This window comes from Centropristis striata, chromosome 12, assembly GCF_030273125.1.
Source record: "Centropristis striata isolate RG_2023a ecotype Rhode Island chromosome 12, C.striata_1.0, whole genome shotgun sequence".
Classification (NCBI taxonomy): domain Eukaryota; kingdom Metazoa; phylum Chordata; class Actinopteri; order Perciformes; family Serranidae; genus Centropristis; species Centropristis striata.
Window position 1 is genome coordinate 552270 of NC_081528.1, and position 18651 is coordinate 570920.

The 18651-nt window shown below is 41.8% G+C and overlaps 1 protein-coding gene across 1 annotated transcript in view; it reads right to left on the bottom strand.

Moving 5' to 3' along the window:
- Positions 1 to 131: 131 nt before the first annotated feature.
- Positions 132 to 18651, bottom strand: part of canx (calnexin) — a 26203-nt gene continuing 7683 nt past the window's right edge. Inside the window, exons 2-16 of the mRNA XM_059346991.1 lie at positions 18615 to 18651; positions 17094 to 17167; positions 15241 to 15299; positions 13550 to 13691; positions 13372 to 13453; positions 12637 to 12829; positions 11171 to 11360; positions 10031 to 10144; positions 9443 to 9599; positions 8528 to 8743; positions 8058 to 8177; positions 6269 to 6413; positions 6083 to 6180; positions 1625 to 5015; positions 132 to 1580 (exon numbers count right to left, since the gene is read on the bottom strand). The exon at positions 18615 to 18651 is cut by the window's right edge and continues 197 nt beyond it. Of these exons, the coding sequence (XP_059202974.1) occupies positions 4956 to 5015; positions 6083 to 6180; positions 6269 to 6413; positions 8058 to 8177; positions 8528 to 8743; positions 9443 to 9599; positions 10031 to 10144; positions 11171 to 11360; positions 12637 to 12829; positions 13372 to 13453; positions 13550 to 13691; positions 15241 to 15299; positions 17094 to 17167; positions 18615 to 18651 (1687 nt within the window). The 3' untranslated portion in view covers positions 132 to 1580; positions 1625 to 4955. The remainder of the gene's footprint in view (positions 1581 to 1624; positions 5016 to 6082; positions 6181 to 6268; positions 6414 to 8057; positions 8178 to 8527; positions 8744 to 9442; positions 9600 to 10030; positions 10145 to 11170; positions 11361 to 12636; positions 12830 to 13371; positions 13454 to 13549; positions 13692 to 15240; positions 15300 to 17093; positions 17168 to 18614) is intronic.

Genomic DNA, 18651 nt, shown 5'->3' on the forward strand with positions numbered 1-18651 from the left:
ATTAGTTAAAATGTGTTTTTGATTATTTCATTATTTCAAGATAAAAGCCTTTTTTCCTTCATGTCAATAACCTTTAAATGTTTGTCTAAATATCTGAATAAAATCAGAGAAATTAAGAAAAAAACAAGTGGTTGAGTTTCCATTTGGCCTTTTTATTCATCAAAACAAATGTTGACTGTGTGTAAACAAACACACACACACACACACACACATAAACACACACACCTGGGGCGCCATCGTCACAGTATTTACTTTCATCGTTAGTGTGTCGCGTCTCTCTGAGTGTGTGTCATCAGAAACCGTCTGATAGTTCAAAACACAAAAAACAATAATAATAATAAAAAGTTACAGAGCGTTACAGAGTGATGATGTCACCAGCAGGTCGATGATGTCACCAGCAGGTTCAGTGTTAGAAATAATCTGAGACTACGACGAGAGAAGAGACGATCAAGTTCGGAAACAACAAACTATCTCAAGTTTTTACCCTAAAAAACAAAGAAAAAGGGAAATAAAGGTTCTGGATCCGGGACCTCCGGTTCACCTCGAGCCCCCAAATCGACCTCACAGACACCAGAGACTCTAAACTCTCCCCGTTATTTATTTATTTATTTATTCATTCTTCAAACGCCTGTCAGAACCCCGTCAGCCAATCACAGCGCAGCTCGCTCAAAGAAAACCCCTCAATTACACGACAGAAACAACTACGGAAGCTCGTTCAGGCCCGAAAAAAATAAAGAAAATGTAGCCGAATGATGGACGAGATTCTGTTAGAAACTCTCTCGAAATACTCGTTTAGTATTTAAAAAATAATGAAAAGTGCTCAAAATTTAAATTATCCAAATATGAGAAAATTATTCGAAAATTTCTTTTATTTGGATAATTTACATTTTAACTCAAAATAATAAGAAAATCCCCCCCAAAATTAATTAATTAGAGTTTATTTTTTCCAAATTAGTCATTAGTTCAAGTTTAGGAGAATTTATATATTATTATTTATTAGTTAAAATGACATTTCAAGAAAGTTTCTTAATTATTTTGGAGACTTTTTTCCCCCCAAAATGCATCATTATAACAAGATACAGTAATTTTTTACCCAATTATTTAAACATATTTTTTGTTGTTTATTTCAAGATACAAAGTCTTTTTTTCTTAAATAAATTACAAGATACCAAGTGATTTTTTTGGAGGAATTTCTTCATTATTTTTAAGATATTATTTGTTATTTCCAGAAAGTTTTTTTCTTCCATCATTTGGCAGAAAACAAAGAAACCTTTAGTTGTTTGAACAGTTTGAACACAGAGACACAGAAACATCGATCAGACTCACGACGGTTTTTCTTTTTCCACAAGTTCAAGATTCACAAAACCAGATTTTATTTATTTCAGATTAAATCTCCACAGCTGTACACTTCCTGTTCCCAACCTTCGCTCAGTTCATGATGACAATAAAAAAACACAACAGACACATAATTTAGAATCTTTACAAGCAAACTTCAGGAGATTATTTCTGCTCTGGACAAGATTTGGTCCTGATGGCGGCGCTAGAGGGAGGTCAACGCCAAGTCAACATCTGGTCAACATCTGGTCAACGCCAAGTCAACATCTGGTCAACATCTGTTCAACACCAAGTCAACAAGTTCAACCTAGTCAACATCTGGTCAACCAAGTCAACGAGTTCAACCAGGTCAACCAGGTGAACCAAGTCGAGACTCGGTCAGAACGACTGCAGACGACCAAAGAAACCGTTTAAAAAAAAAAAAGGTAAATCCTGAACATTTCAGCTTTTATTTTGGCGAGTCGCAGTTCGTTTCTGCTCTTCGACATGACATTGTTACGACTTAATTAACATAAAAAAGGGTGATTATAGCAGAATTAACGTCATATTCTGACAGTGAATTTCCTGACATATTGAGACATTTCTCAGCTGAAGGCCTGTTTAAAGCTTCTCCTGGAGCTTTCTGCCTCATCTGCTGGTCTTCATCAACGGGAGAAAGTCTGCAAAAGTTGATATGATGCAACTTCTCTCAGTGATGATATTCAGACAAACTCTCCTCGATGAAGACCACGAGCAAAGAAACCGTTACAGCTAAATCCTGAAGATATCAGCTTTTATTTTGGCGAGTCTCAGTTTGTTTCCTCTCTTTGAGATGACATCATCACATGCATAAATTACGAACGACTTAATCAACATAAAAACGATGATTATAGCAGAAAAAAAGTTACATTTTGAAAGTTTTTCCGGAGCTTTCGGCTCTTCTCCTGGTCTTCAACGGGAACAGTTAAACACGCCTCTGATTGGCTGTTTGAGATGACATTGTTACGACTAAATTATCATTAAAAACTGTGATTATAGAAAAAAAAAAAGCCAGAAAATTGTGTAAGATACGTTGAGTTTCTGTTTTGTCTTAACTCTGTTTTACAAGCTTTTTCCAGAGCTTTCAGCCTCATCTGCTGGTCTTCATCAACGGAGAAAAGTCTCCAAAAGTTAATATTATGTAACTTCTGTCATTGATGATATTCAGACGAACTCTTTCTCCTTAAGAAGACCAAGAGATGCAGCTGAAAGCTCCGGAGTTAAACTACGAGTTAAACTACGAGTCCTTTGTCACGCTCAAGTGCCGTCTCTTTAGAAACTAGGGGCTAAAAACTCAGTAAGGAGGTGAAGAGGAGGAGGAGGAGGAGGAGGTGGTGCAGGTGGAGGGCTGGGAGGGTTTAAGCGCCTGAGGTTGTTTGTTTGTTTCCCCTTTTAGTGCCGTTTTCTTTTCATATGGGGTCGAGGACATTAAGGGGCGGGACGACGTCCACCTGCAGACGAGACGGCAGCTCAGAGACACAAACAGCTGAGAAATAAAGAAACTAAACCAGCGAGACGGACAGGAAACCCAAGAGATGGAGGTCGGAAAATATGGAAATATTTCCATGAATGTGTCGGAAAAAACCCTGAAAGTCGTTATAAAAGAAACAAGTTTGTTTCTGTATAATATAATCAACTTTCAACAGCAAAAAAACTGAATAATTTATCTTGAAATAATGTGAAATACTCAATAGAAACGATCTAAATCCAAGAGATTCTCATGAGTTGTAATTACTGAGAGACAGGTCGTTATCTTGAGATGTGTAAGCAATTATTGTTTATTATTTCGACATATTTAAGTCGCTATCTCGAAATCGGAAGTCGTTATTTTAAGATAAATAACGTAACAGGTAATTTCTGACTGTAAAGACTCAATGAGAGGAAACAGAAACCATCAGAGACGTTAAACTGAGAGACAGAAACTGATTGGACAGGAGGCGCTAACGAGCTGCTAACGAGCTGCTAACGAGGTGCTAACGAGCTCGTTCAGGCGAAACAGTAGCAAAATATCTCAGGAATTAAAGTCGATAATATCTGACGACAGAGAGAACAAACACAGAGCAAACAGAGATTTGAGGTTTTTACGTTAAAGTCGCGTTCGGAGGCTGCAGAGACTCCTGACCTTTGACCCTTGTTGACCTTTGACCTCCCCGCTGCCACCAGGACGACAGACAGACAGGCAGCAGGAACTCTGAGGAGGAAACATGAGCGCTACGTGTGGAGCTAACAGCTTCAGAACAAAAAACAGTTATATGACGAGAAAATTAGACACCAAAAAGAAAATTTTAAATATTAGCACGGCCGCTAATCAGCTAGCTACTCTTTAAGCTAACTGTTAGTAGGAGGATACCTAACGAGCTGTTGGTCAGTTAATAACTATCTGTGGGCCTGTTAGCCGCCGCTAGCTGTTAGCTTCAGGCGACTTTAACTGGAGGACAAACTGACAAATCACCATCGAGATCCTCACCAGCTAATTAGCTCTACGAGTTTAATTAGCAACAACACTTGTGGGTTAAATCCCTGATGCTAAGTGCTAGCCTGCAGACTGGGTGAGATTTTACATCCTGTTAGCTGACTTAGCACCCTGCTAGCGAGCTAATTAGCGCCACCTGTTGGTAGGATAACTGGAAAGACTTTCAGTTGGCAAATTCGCTGGATAATTTGGACCATTGTTGGCCTAATTAGCAACCTGCTAGGTGGCTAATTAGCAAGCTGCTAGCCTGAAGCTGACTCATAGTAGCTTAGCTTTAACTGTGAGCTAACTAGCGGCTAATTAAAATGACTGGAGACAGATTACTATTAGCCTAGTTAGCACCCAGCTAGCTGCCTGTTGGGAGGCTAATTGGAGAGCTTTTGTTTGATGGTTTTTCTGACCGTTTGTTGGATAATTCACATTACTGTTAACCTAGTTAGCACCCTGCTAGCTGGCTAACTGGCAGTCCATTAGCTCGAAGCTGGCTCATGGCAGCTTAGCTCAAACTGTAGGCTAACTAGCGGCTAACTGTCTTTCAGGAGGTTTATTAGCAGCCTGTTGTTGCGCTAACTGGTGAGACTTTTGGACGGTGGTTTCTCTGACCGTTAGCCACGTTAGCACCCTGCTAGGGAGCTAACTAGCTGCCTGTTGGGAGGCTAATCGACAAGCTTTGCGTGTTGGAAAATTCAGACTGCTGTTAGCCTCGTTAGCATCCTGCTAATGGGCTAATTATCAGGAGAGCAGGACGGTGGTTCTGTCTGTTGGGAGGCTTGTTAGCATGTAGCTGGGAGCTAGTTAGCATGTAGCTGTTTGGGGGCGTGGTCGTTCAGGTTAGCGGTGGCGGCGGCGGCGTTCCCGCGGTCGGATTCTGCTCGGCGGTCGTTAAGGAATGATGCAGGAAGTTTTAGTTAATCTCAGTTAATCTCTTTCAAAAAGAACAAAAGAATCCTTTAAATCTCGCTAACGATCTTCATCATCTTCATCATCATCATCATGGGAGCGTCCGGCGGAGTCTCGGTAGCTTCCTGTCGGCGTCCATCGGGGCGTCGCCGCCTCGCAGCGGAGAGTAGAAGAAGAGGAGGGGGGAGGGGGGTAATGAGGGGAGGGGGTCAGAGGTCAGAGGTCAGTATCAGTCCTTTCTGACCTTCCTGTTCCTCGGAGATCTCCGCAGAACGTCATCCTCCAACTTCTACAGGACAAACACAAACAGATCAACAGATCAATAAACATAAAGGCTGAAAATCAATCAATCAATCAATCAGAGATTAATCAGATTGTGTTCACTGAACAACATTCTGTGTTGGAGCAGTTATGTTCAATTCATTTTACTGACAGATGAAAGCACCTGAACGCACCACTCCATCCGTTCAGGTCTTGGTTTTTTTACTTGTTTGACGATGATGGAAGTCTTTATAGCTACGAAAACTTCCTAGAAGCTGAAGTCTTTCCATCAAACACAGTTTGTTTCTATTGTAAAAGCCATAAAATAATCCTCCCAGCTATGATTGAGTTAACCCTTTGATGCACAACATGGTCAAAATGACCCTCATTCATCCCCTTCATGTTATTTAATGCTGCTGTGTGTTTCTCTGCTCTATCTTTTCATATCAACTTGTTTTATGATTGAATATTCCAAGTATTCTTTAAATATCTTGTTTTTGATAACAACAGATCATTATTTACATTTTGCCTCTCATACTTTATGAAGAAAGAAAGTTTTTGTATTCCTACCTAGCTAACTTCTTGGCTAAGTAGCTTGCTAAGCTAACTACTTAGCCAAGAAGTTAGCTAAGTAGTTAGCTTAACAAGCTACTTAGCCAAGAAGTTAGCTAAGTAGTTAGCTTAACAAGCTACTTAGCCAAGAAGTTAGCTAAATAGTTAGCTTAACAAGCTACTTAGCCAAGAAGTTAGCTAAGTAGTTAGCTTAACAAGCTACTTAGCCAAGAAGTTAGCTAAGTAGTTACTTACGTGTTTTTACAACAGAAATGACATTTTATATGGAGACTTTAGAGTTGATGTCAAATAAGAAACGTAAACGCACTCTGCTACACCAGAATAATATAAAAGTAAGCACCTTATACCCTATCTGCCTTATTATATTATTATTTTATTTATATATATTTTAATCTACAGTTACTGTAACCGACATGTTTCTTTATATGTCTTGTTTATATCCTGAATGCCTGGATTTCTCTCATTGTTAATAAAGATCTGGAAAAATAAATAAATAAATAAATCTTGTCTTTTTGTCCTCACCTCGTCAGCCGACGCGTCTTTCTCCTCCTTCTCCTCCTCTTCCTCCTCCTCCTCTTCCTCTGCAGGAGCCTCCTCTCCATCACTCTTCTCTGCTGCAGCTGAGACACAAAGACAAACAGATTTAAAGACGCGAGACAGTCGGAGACAGACAGATCTCAGAGACACACCAGAGTTCTTCCTGTTTACCTGGACTGCTCTTGTCTTCTTCGGCGTCTCCGGCCTTGTCCTCCTTGTCCTCCTCTTCCTCTCCTTCGTCCTCTCCGTCCTTCACGTCAGGCTGAGCTTCGTCTGTCTTCTTGTACTCGGCGGCCGGCGTGGCGGGACTCTTCTTCTGCAGACAGACAGGACAGACGGTCAGAGAGACACGTCCTCAGAGAGACGTCCTCAGAGAGACACGTCCTCAGAGAGACACGTCCTCAGAGAGACAGTCTGCAGGTTTCTATCTGTCTCTGGGTCTTTAGATTAATAATCTCAGTAGATCAACAGTGTTTCATCTTTATCAACATTTTCTCTCTAAAGCTCAGAAACCAACTAATAGTTGTTTTATCTGCCGTTTCTGTTGATGATCGACGAGAACAGAAACTTTCAGTCTAAACTACGACACCACGGGGACACAGAGACAGAGAGACAGACAGAGAGAGAGACAGAGAGAGAGACAGACAGACAGAGACAGACAGAGACAAACAGACAGAGACAGACAGAGACAGACAGAGACAGACAGAGAGACAGAGAGAGAGACAGACAGACACAGAGAGACAGACAGAGACAGACAGACAGAGAGACAGACACACACACAGAGACAGACAGACAGAGAGAGAGACACAGAGACAGAGAGACAGACAGAGAGAGAGACACAGAGACAGAGAGACAGACAGAGAGAGAGACACAGAGACAGACAGACAGAGAGAGAGACAGACAGAGAGAGAGACACAGAGACAGAGAGACAGACACACAGAGACAGACAGACAGAGAGAGAGGAGAGAGACACAGAGAGAGACAGAGAGAGAGAGAGACAGACACAGAGAGAGAGACAGAGAGAGAGACAGGTGGATGTCTAGCTAGCGGTCAGTCACCAGGCCTGAGGAGACTCGTCTGTTCTGGGCTCCGGCTTCCTGAAACTCTTCCTGTAAGCTGGTGAGACTCAACTGACCCTGATCTGATCCTGAAGACCTCTGTGGAGTCACACACACACCTCTCATAGATTCATATGGGTTCTATGTGTTACAGTCAAACACAAGGACACACAGTAACATGTAAAAAAAAAAAAAAAAAAAAAAAAAAAAAAAGAGCCAAACATGCTCTGAAACTGCTTGTTGGGGTTCAGAAAGTAAAGTATCACATCACTTTGTGTACAGTTAGTATGCCGGTTTGTTTACAATAAGCACCAGACACTTTGTGTACAGTTAGCATGCCGGTTTGTTTACAATAAGCACCAGACACTTTGTGTACAGTTAGTATGCCGGTTTGTTTACAATAAGCACCGGACACTTTGTGTACAGTTAGGATGCTGGTTTGTTTACAATAAGCACCGGACACTTTGTGTACAGTTAGGATGCTGGTTTGTTTACAATAAGCACCGGACACTTTGTGTACAGTTAGGATGCTGGTTTGTTTACAATAAGCACCAGACACTTTGTGTACAGTTAGGATGCTGGTTTGTTTACAATAAGCACCGGACACTTTGTGTACAGTTAGGATGCTGGTTTGTTTACAATAAGCTACTAAATGTCCCGGCATGAAACGGCTCTATGGAAGGGGCCCCAGATTCATCTATGATCAACCTGTGTGTGTGTGTGTTCTTCCTACATTGTGAGGACCGGGACACATTTTTCACCAACAGAGGGAGGACATTTTTGAGAAGTGAGGACATTTCGAGGTTACGTCAGGTTTATGTTAGGGTTGGTATTTAGTGGTGATAGTGAAGGTTGTGTGTGTGTGTGTGTGTGTGTGTGTGTGTGTGTGTGTGTGTGTGTACCTTCCCGGTGCAGCAGAAGACGATGATGAGGACCAGCGGCAGAGCGACTGTGAGGACGTAGACGACCCAGAGCCAGGGACGCTCCTCGGCAGCGTCCCACATCTGGGTGGCCAGACCGGGCTGGAGAGGCACAACAAGGGTTAATAAACAACAACAACAACAACAAAAAGGGTTAATAAACAACAACAACAAGGGTTAATAAATACACAGTCAAAATAAATTAAATTAATTTAATTTCTAGTTGTTTTTATTATATTTGTTTAATCATCAAGATAAAATTTTAAGTTCATTTTCTTGGCTAAATGTTTTTACATTGCTCAAGATTCAATTACAATAAAAATAATTTATCTCCCTGTATCCTTTGAAACCACTTTAATTAAATGTATTTATTTATTTCTGTTCTATGAACATTTAATGAATTTGTCCCAGAGACAAAGAGAGAAATAAAGCTGAATAAGGAGTATATTTACGTCTGCGGCGCCCTCGGCGGCCTTCTTCAGGCCCCAGCCGTCGTTGGCCCAACGCTCCGCCGTGTTCCTGTCGTCGCTGATGAAGAAGTTGTCGAAGAAGATGTCGGAGGTCATGGACCAGAGCTCCAGCCCCACGGCGCTGAACGGGCTCATCCTGAACGGCTGCAGGTCCTCGAAGAACGACGGGTTGGAGATCTTCCTCGGCTTCCACACGCCCTGAACGCATCACACACACACACACACAGGGGGAGGGTCAAACAGGGAAAACTGCCTGCTCCTGAACGCATCGCCTGATCCACACTAAGACAGCTGCACCTGAACGCATCGCCTGATCCATACTAAGACAGCTGCACCTGAACGCATCGTCTGATCCATACTAAGACAGCTGCACCTGAACGCATCGCCTGATCCATACGAAGACAGCTGCACCTGAACGCATCGCCTGATCCATACGAAGACAGCTGCACCTGAACGCATCGCCTGATCCATACGAAGACAGCTGCACCTGAACGCATCGCCTGATCCATACGAAGACAGCTGCACCTGAAGGCCTCGCCTGATCCATACGAAGACAGCTGCTCCTGAACGCCTCGCCTGATCCATACGAAGACAGCTGCACCTGAACGCATCGCCTGATCCATACGAAGACAGCTGCACCTGAACGCCTCGCCTGATCCATACGAAGACAGCTGCTCCTGAACGCCTCGCCTGATCCATACGAAGACAGCTGCTCCTGAACGCCTTGTTCAGTCTGCACCTGAACGCCTCAACCCATCTGTAAAAACACAGCTGCACCTGAACGCCTCACTCGATCCGTACGAACACAGCTGAATGCCTGGCGGTGGGGTATGGAGGCGTGGCCTATGGGCGGGGCCTTGCCCGGGGGCGTGGTCTGTGTCTGGGGGAGGGGCCTACCTGGTAGTTGGGGTTGTCGATCATGGGGGGCTTCCACTTGCCCTTGTGGTTGGGGTTGTCGATCATCGGTCTTTTCCAGGCGCCGCAGCCGGGGGCCGTCTCACAGGCCGGGTTAGGGACCTGAGGGGCCTCCCACTCCCCGTCCATGTCCTCGTCCCTGATGGACACACAGAGAGACAGAGAGAGAGAGAGAGAGAGAGAGACAGGTGAGACAGACAGGTGAGACAGGTGAGACAGGTGAGCCGGTCTGGAGATTCATTTACAGCCCATGTCCACATGGACACAGGTTATTATGGAATCATTTTCTGTTTTTAAAGGCCTTTAAGGCTTTTTCCCCCGTTCTTTAAAAATAAATAAATATGAGCACAGTTTAAAATAAGTAATTTTTAAAAAACACGAACATAAATAAATATAAATATCCACACGATCACTGTTTAAAATAAATAATGAATAAAAAAAACAAATAAATACATTTCCATATGTATGAAAACACAAAAACACTGAACCGTGTGGAGGTGACAGTTTGTGGACAAAAACACACAGAAAAATAAATAAAATAAAGCTAAACCGTGTTGGTGTGTGACTGACCAGTCCTCAGGTTTGACGGCGTCGGGGTCTCCGATGTACTCCGGCTCCTCGTCCAGCCAGCCGTCTGGTTTCACTGCGTCCTCATCAGGGACCTGGGCCGGAGCGTCCTCGTCCCTGGGACACAGCACACATATTCAATACGCAGATTATAGCTACACTCAGACAGGTCCTCTTATAGCATAAACATGAGTACTGACCAGTCCTCTGGTCCTCTTATAGCATAAACACCAGTACTGACCAGTCCTCTGGTCCTCTTATAGTATAAACATGAGTACTGACCAGTCCTCTGGTCCTCTTATAGTATAAACATGAGTACTGACCAGTCCTCTGGTCCTCTTATAGTATAAACATGAGTACTGACCAGTCCTCTGGTCCTCTTATAGTATAAACATGAGTACTGACCAGTCCTCTGGTCCTCTTATAGTATAAACATGAGTACTGACCAGTCCTCTGGTCCTCTTATAGTATAAACATGAGTACTGACCAGTCCTCTGGTCCTCTTATAGTATAAACATGAGTACTGACCAGTCCTCTGGTCCTCTTATAGTATAAACATGAGTACTGACCAGTCCTCTGGTCCTCTTATAGTATAAACATGAGTACTGACCAGTCCTCTGGTCCTCTTATAGTATAAACACCAGTACTGACCAGTCCTCTGGTCCTCTTATAGCATAAACACCAGTACTGACCAGTCCTCTAGTCCTCTTATAGTATAAACACCAGTACTGACCAGTCCTCTGGTCCTCTTATAGTATAAACATGAGTACTGACCAGTCCTCTGGTCCTCTTATAGTATAAACACCAGTACTGACCAGTCCTCTGGTCCTCTTATAGTATAAACATGAGTACTGACCAGTCCTCTGGTCCTCTTATAGTATAAACACCAGTACTGACCAGTCCTCTGGTCCTCTTATAGTATAAACATGAGTACTGACCAGTCCTCTGGTCCTCTTATAGTATAAACATGAGTACTGACCAGTCCTCAGGTCCTCTTATAGCATAAACACCAGTACTGACCAGTCCTCAGGTCCTCTTATAGTATAAACACCAGTACTGACCAGTCCTCAGGTCCTCTTATAGTATAAACACCAGTACTGACCAGTCCTCTGGTCCTCTTATAGCATAAACACCAGTACTGACCAGTCCTCAGGCTTGGTGGCGGCCGGGTCCTGGATCTTGGGCCTCTCGTCCCAGTCCTCAGGTTTCTGGTCGTCGGGGTCTTCTATCTCTGCGGGGGGGTTGACGGGGGGGGTGACGTCAGTCAGCAGGCTGCCGCTGTTCACCACCGTCTGGTCCACGGACAGCTCGAAGGTGTTGTCAGGGCTCACCACTGGGGGGCGACAGAGAGTCACTACCGGGACGCCATCTAGTGTGTGTGTGTGTGTGTGTACAGCTGAGTGTGTGTGTGTGTGTGTACAGCTGAGTGTGTGTGTGTGTGTGTGTGTGTGTTAGGGATGTAATGATTGCTGGTATGATGATGAACCGTGGTTTAAATTATTGACGGTTAATACTAATGTTTCAAATTTTAATTACCGTTAAAACCGTGATCAATTACCACAACGTTTACTGCGGCCACCGCTTATTGTAAACAAACCGACATGCTAACTGTACACAAAGTGTCCGGTGCTTATTGTAAACTAACCGGCATGCTAACTGTACACAAAGTGTCCGGTGCTCATTGTAAACAAACCGGCATGCTAACTGTACACAAAGTGTCCGGTGCTTATTGTAAACTAACCGGCATGCTAACTGTACACAAAGTGTCCGGTGCTTATTGTAAACAAACCAGCATGCTAACTGTACACAAAGTGTCCGGTGCTTATTGTAAACAAACCGGCATGCTAACTGTACACAAAGTGTCTGGTGCTTATTGTAAACAAACCGGCATGCTAACTGTACACAAAGTGTCTGGTGCTTATTGTAAACAAACCGGCATGCTAACTGTACACAAAGTGTCCGGTGTTTATTGTAAACAAACCGGCATGCTAACTGTACACAAAGTGTCCGGTGCTTATTGTAAACAAACCGGCATGCTAACTGTACACAAAGTGTCCGGTGCTTATTGTAAAGAAACCGGCATGCTAACTGTACAGAAAGTGTCCGGTGCTTATTGTAAACAAACCGGCATACTAACTGTACACAAAGTGTCCGGTGCTTATTGTAAACAAACCGGCATGCTAACTGTACACAAAGTGTCCGGAGCTTATTGTAAACAAACCGGCATGCTAACTGTACACAAAGTGTCTGGTGCTTATTGTAAACAAACAGAGATGGATGTGAAGAAAATTTTATGTATCTACATGTCCAAAGTACAGTTACCTCGTCTGGCCACAAGGTGCCATGTGGCACAATTTTCACCTTTATTTGTATTTATTTATGGTATTATTTAATGTTTCTGCCACATTACTTTGATTAATATGTTTGTGCTGCTTTCATACAACCGTGATAACTTTGGTCACAATAACCGTAATATGACATTTTTTCATATTGTTACATCCCCTGTGTGTGTGTGTGTGTGTGTGTGTGTGTGTGTGTGTGTGTGTGTACCCAGCTGGTAGAGGTGTGTGTGTGTGTGTGTGTGTGTGTGTGTGTGTGTGTGTGTGTACCCAGCTGGTAGAGGTGGGTCTTCTTGTCGGTGAAGTAGGTTCTCAGGTCTGCGTCTGGTTTCTTGGCGTGTTTCTCTTCATATTCTCCAGTTTTTGGGTTCTTGTGTCTGAAGATGAAGTGCAGCTTGTAATCTTCTCCACACTTGTCGGGTCCGAACATGATGGTGTACGGAGTCTTATCCACAAACTGGTCCTACACACACACACACACAGGGACTACAGTTAGTCTCTGTCAGAGTTAAAATAAAGTCTCTTTATAAATTTATTACAACCTCCAGTGTAGCAGCTACCCAAAAAAACACCACAATTATGATTTAATTCATCTTCAGCAGAGGTGGAGAAAATGTTAAGTCAAATTAGATACATCATACTGTAAAAATACTGTTACACGTAAAAGTCCTGCAGAAGAAAATAAATAAATAGGGAAATAATACAAAGATAATTACAACAAAATAAATATTGATTTACAGCACATTTTTTCAATTAATTAATGCCTGTTTATTTGTAATATTATGTTTGTTACATTAAATGGCAAATTCATTTAACCATGTATTTATATATATATATATATATATATATATATATTATAATACACCATAGAAACAAAGGTACTTACAGCTGGAAAAAAATGCAACAAATTGCTGATTTTTTTTGTAATAAATCTTATCTTAAATTGTAATAAATACATTCTAAAGAGACATTTTTCAGAACTACAGTGAGTGGGTTTCATCTCACCAGGTCCAGGTCTGGGGTCTGGGTCAGCAGCTTGACGTAGGCTCCTCCACAGTCGATCCCCGACTGGAAGTTCACCTCGTACCTGAACACACACACACACACAGGGGAAGGTGAAACAGCTGGCGGTAACCACGGCGACCAGAGGAGGACAATAACAGGGAGGAGGTGGTGGTCTTACTGGATGATGAGCGGCTTGGTGTCGAAGGTGAAAGGTCGCAGCAGCTGGGCGGAGATGGCGTGGTGTTTGGCCCGAGACTTGAGGACCAGACCTTTATCACCTGGCAGCTTAGAGTCCTTCATCTCCTCCACCGCCCATTTACCTGGTGATGTCATCGTTACATCATCATTACATCATTGGATGGATGGATAACAGACAGACAGACACACAGATAATACAATAAATATAAAAGAATATATTGTACAATAAATATACAATATAAAATATACAAACAAGGAGATATTATAAATAGAGGGAAATATATACTAGAACTATAACAACAGTACTTAGTTAGTGCAAGTGTATACAGCGGCCATGTTGTGATTGGTGGTGTAGTTGTTAACTCCTGTGTACTAGCTGCTACCTGTAGCCAGGTGAGAGTCTCCTGGTGGTGGTGTTGTTAACTCCTGTGTACTAGCTGCTACCTGTAGCCAGGTGAGAGTCTCCTGGTGGTGTTGTTGTTAACTCCTGTGTACTAGCTGCTACCTGTAGCCAGGTGAGAGTCTCCTGGTGGTGTTGTTGTTAACTCCTGTGTACTAGCTGCTACCTGTAGCCAGGTGAGAGTCTCCTGGTGGTGTTGTTGTTAACTCCTGTGTACTAGCTGCTACCTGTAGCCAGGTGAGAGTTTCCTGGTGGTGTTGTTGTTAACTCCTGTGTACTAGCTGCTACCTGTAGCCAGGTGAGAGTCTCCTGGTGGTGTTGTTGTTAACTCCTGTGTACTAGCTGCTACCTGTAGCCAGGTGAGAGTCTCCTGGTGGTGGTGTTGTTAACTCCTGTGTACTAGCTGCTACCTGTAGCCAGGTGAGAGTCTCCTGGTGGTGTTGTTGTTAACTCCTGTGTACTAGCTGCTACCTGTAGCCAGGTGAGAGTCTCCTGGTGGTGTAGTTGTTAACTCCTGTGTACTAGCTGCTACCTGTAGCCAGGTGAGAGTCTCCTGGTGGTGTTGTTGTTAACTCCTGTGTACTAGCTGCTACCTGTAGCCAGGTGAGAGTTTCCTGGTGGTGTTGTTGTTAACTCCTGTGTACTAGCTGCTACCTGTAGCCAGGTGAGAGTCTCCTGGTGGTGTTGTTGTTAACTCCTGTGTACTAGCTGCTACCTGTAGCCAGGTGAGAGTCTCCTGGTGGTGTTGTTGTTAACTCCTGTGTACTAGCTGCTACCTGTAGCCAGGTGAGAGTCTCCTGGTGGTGTTGTTGTTAACTCCTGTGTACTAGCTGCTACCTGTAGCCAGGTGAGAGTCTCCTGGTGGTGTTGTTGTTAACTCCTGTGTACTAGCTGCTACCTGTAGCCAGGTGAGAGTCTCCTGGTGGTGTAGTTGTTAACTCCTGTGTACTAGCTGCTACCTGTAGCCAGGTGAGAGTCTCCTGGTGGTGTTGTTGTTAACTCCTGTGTACTAGCTGCTACCTGTAGCCAGGTGAGAGTTTCCTGGTGGTGTTGTTGTTAACTCCTGTGTACTAGCTGCTACCTGTAGCCAGGTGAGAGTCTCCTGGTGGTGTTGTTGTTAACTCCTGTGTACTAGCTGCTACCTGTAGCCAGGTGAGAGTCTCCTGGTGGTGTTGTTGTTAACTCCTGTGTACTAGCTGCTACCTGTAGCCAGGTGAGAGTCTCCTGGTGGTGTTGTGCTCTAACAGTCAGAAGGTGTAGCAGTGACCTACCGTCGTACTTGGCGATGTCTTCGTCTGTGTCCTCCTTCTTGGCGCTGGACTGAACCCACCTGGGACACACAGGAAGTAAAGTTACTCACCTGGTCACACACACCTCTGCTCTGCTCACAGGTATGTTCAGGGGAAGAAATCATTTAAATATCTGGGAAAACTCAGAAATAAAGTAGAAAAATCATATTTTAGTTGTTTTTCTGAGCTGATAGAACAGTTTGTGTTAAAAATACTATCAACCTGTCTGAAGTAAACACCATCAACTCACGGTGTCTCCAGACTGGAGAACGTTTTATGAGGTGTTTGCTCACATGTAGCTCTGAAAGTGCTGATGATTGATGCATTTTACTTAAAATTTTCCCCATTTTCCCCTACTGTCACTAACACTTTGTGCAGATTATTGTCTCTATAATAGATAGACAGTCTGTATAATAGATAGACAGTCTGTATAATAGATAGACAGTCTCTATAATAGATAGACAGTCTCTATAATAGATAGACAGTCTGTATAATAGATAGACAGTCTCTATAATAGATAGACAGTCTCTATAATAGATAGACAGTCTGTATAATAGATAGACAGTCTATAGAATAGATAGACAGTCTCTATAATAGATAGACAGTCTCTATAATAGATAGACAGTCTATAGAATAGATAGACAGTCTCTATAATAGATAGACAGTCTCTATAATAGATAGACAGTCTATAGAATAGATAGACAGTCTGTATAATAGATAGACAGTCTGTATAATAGATAGACAGTCTATAGAATAGATAGACAGTCTGTATAATAGATAGACAGTCTGTATAATAGATAGACAGTCTCTATAATAGATAGACAGTCTGTATAATAGATAGACAGTCTATAGAATAGATAGACAGTCTATAGAATAGATAGACAGTCTATAGAATAGATAGACAGTCTGTATAATAGATAGACAGTCTCTATAATAGATAGACAGTCTATAGAATAGATAGACAGTCTGTATAATAGATAGACAGTCTGTATAATAGATAGACAGTCTATAGAATAGATAGACAGTCTGTATAATAGATAGACAGTCTGTATAATAGATAGACAGTCTGTATAATAGATAGACAGTCTCTAGAATAGATAGACAGTCTATAGAATAGATAGACAGTCTGTATAATAGATAGACAGTCTATATAATAGATAGACAGTCTATAGAATAGATAGACAGTCTGTATAATAGATAGACAGTCTATATAATAGATAGACAGTCTATAGAATAGATAGACAGTCTGTATAATAGATAGACAGTCTCTATAATAGATAGACAGTCTGTATAATAGATAGACAGTCTATAGAATAGATAGACAGTCTATAGAATAGATAGACAGTCTATAGAATAGATAGACAGTCTATAGAATAGATAGACAGTCTCTATAATAGATAGACAGTCTATAGAATAGATAGACAGTCTGTATAATAGATAGACAGTCTGTATAATAGATAGACAGTCTATAGAATAGATAGACAGTCTGTATAATAGATAGACAGTCTGTATAATAGATAGACAGTCTGTATAATAGATAGACAGTCTGTATAATAGATAGACAGTCTATAGAATAGATAGACAGTCTGTATAATAGATAGACAGTCTCTATAATAGATAGACAGTCTATAGAATAGATAGACAGTCTGTATAATAGATAGACAGTCTCTATAATAGATAGACAGTCTATAGAATAGATAGACAGTCTGTATAATAGATAGACAGTCTATATAATAGATAGACAGTCTATAGAATAGATAGACAGTCTGTATAATAGATAGACAGTCTATATAATAGATAGACCGTCTGTATAATGTAAAGTGTGAGGTGCTCACCCGTCTAGTGTCCCGCGGTCAAAAGACTCAGCGATGTAGTGTTCTCCCATTGGCTCAGGAGCCTTGTAGGTCACCTGACAGAGAGAGAGGAACATGTTACTAGAGGGGAGGAACATTCACACAGCATGGAACCATGATATTATAGCATGGAACCATGATATAATATCATTCATGGCCGACAACGATCTATATGAAGCGTTTTAGCTTCCTGTTTCCAGTATATTTCTCTCTTTTAGTTCAATACTGGAGGTCCTGAGAGAGGACATGGTGCTTTTACACTTTCTTTTTTGGATAAATGGTGTATTTTTGGTGATTTCTGGAATAGTCCCATGATGCATTGGGACACTCCCACATGGATTCTCATTTTGTGTCTTTTTTCAGTCATTTTGTGTCTTTTTTCAGTCATTTTGTGTCTTTTTTTGGTAATTTAGTGTCTTTTTTTTAGTCATTTTGTGTCTTTTTTTGGTGACGATTTAAAAATTCTGGAAAAGTCCCATGATGCATTGCGACACTCCCACATGTATTCTGATGCATTTCATTGCACAAGAGACCGGAAATAGGTGGAAAAAACTACAAATACTACAAAACCACGTATCCTCTTTCCACTTTAATGGTAGAATAACAGAACCCAACAGGTTTTAATGGTAGGAATGCTAAAGATGCTAAAGATGCTAAAGATGGTCTTTAAGCGTGCTGTGTGCTGCTGGAGTTAGATGCTGTTCTCCATGATGTAAACAGAGACTGTCTGATGAATGACTGTTATTATTGTGTGTGTTAGTCATTTACTAGTCAAATCACCAACTGTCTCTGATCAGACAGAACTGATCTACTGACTGGTTCACCACAGACACCACAGACCTGCTGCTGCTGACTGACAGACAGTCTGCTGCTGGTACGGTTCTTTAAACTTCACATCTTAATCATTCTCAGTTTATAGTCAGAAACAAACAACAGTGTGCAGAAAAACTGATAAAACACACATTAGCACTAAACACTTGTGGCCACTTGGAAAAGTGTTTATGTAGAAATTCCATTTTATTCACATTTTTTTACTTTGTCATTCTGTGTTATTCTGCACTAAGACATGTTGGAGTTGTTCTACAGAGCTGCAGGACTTATAGATTATATACATTTATACAGATTTTATATATTGATTTTGTGTCTTTTTTGGTGATTTTACATCTTTATTTGGTAATTTTGTGTCTTTTTTGCTCAATTTGTGTCTTTTTTCTGCCATTTTACATCTTTATTTGGTAATTTTGTTTCATTTTTCTGTCATTTTACATCTTTTTTGGTCACATTTGTGTCTTTTCTGTCATTTTACATCTTTTTTGGTCACATTTGTGACACTTGTGGGCTCTTGGAAAAGTGTTTATATAAAAATTCCATTTAAAAAAAAAAATTTATCAGAAATTGGACTTGTTTCTGTCATTCTAACCGACTTATTGAGCACAAAGACTGTTTGGGTTGTTGTGATTGTGCTTATAGATATGATCTATATTGTATCTCTATGTGTCTGACCTTGGGTACTGGAGGAGCTTTGGGAGCAGCAGGAGCT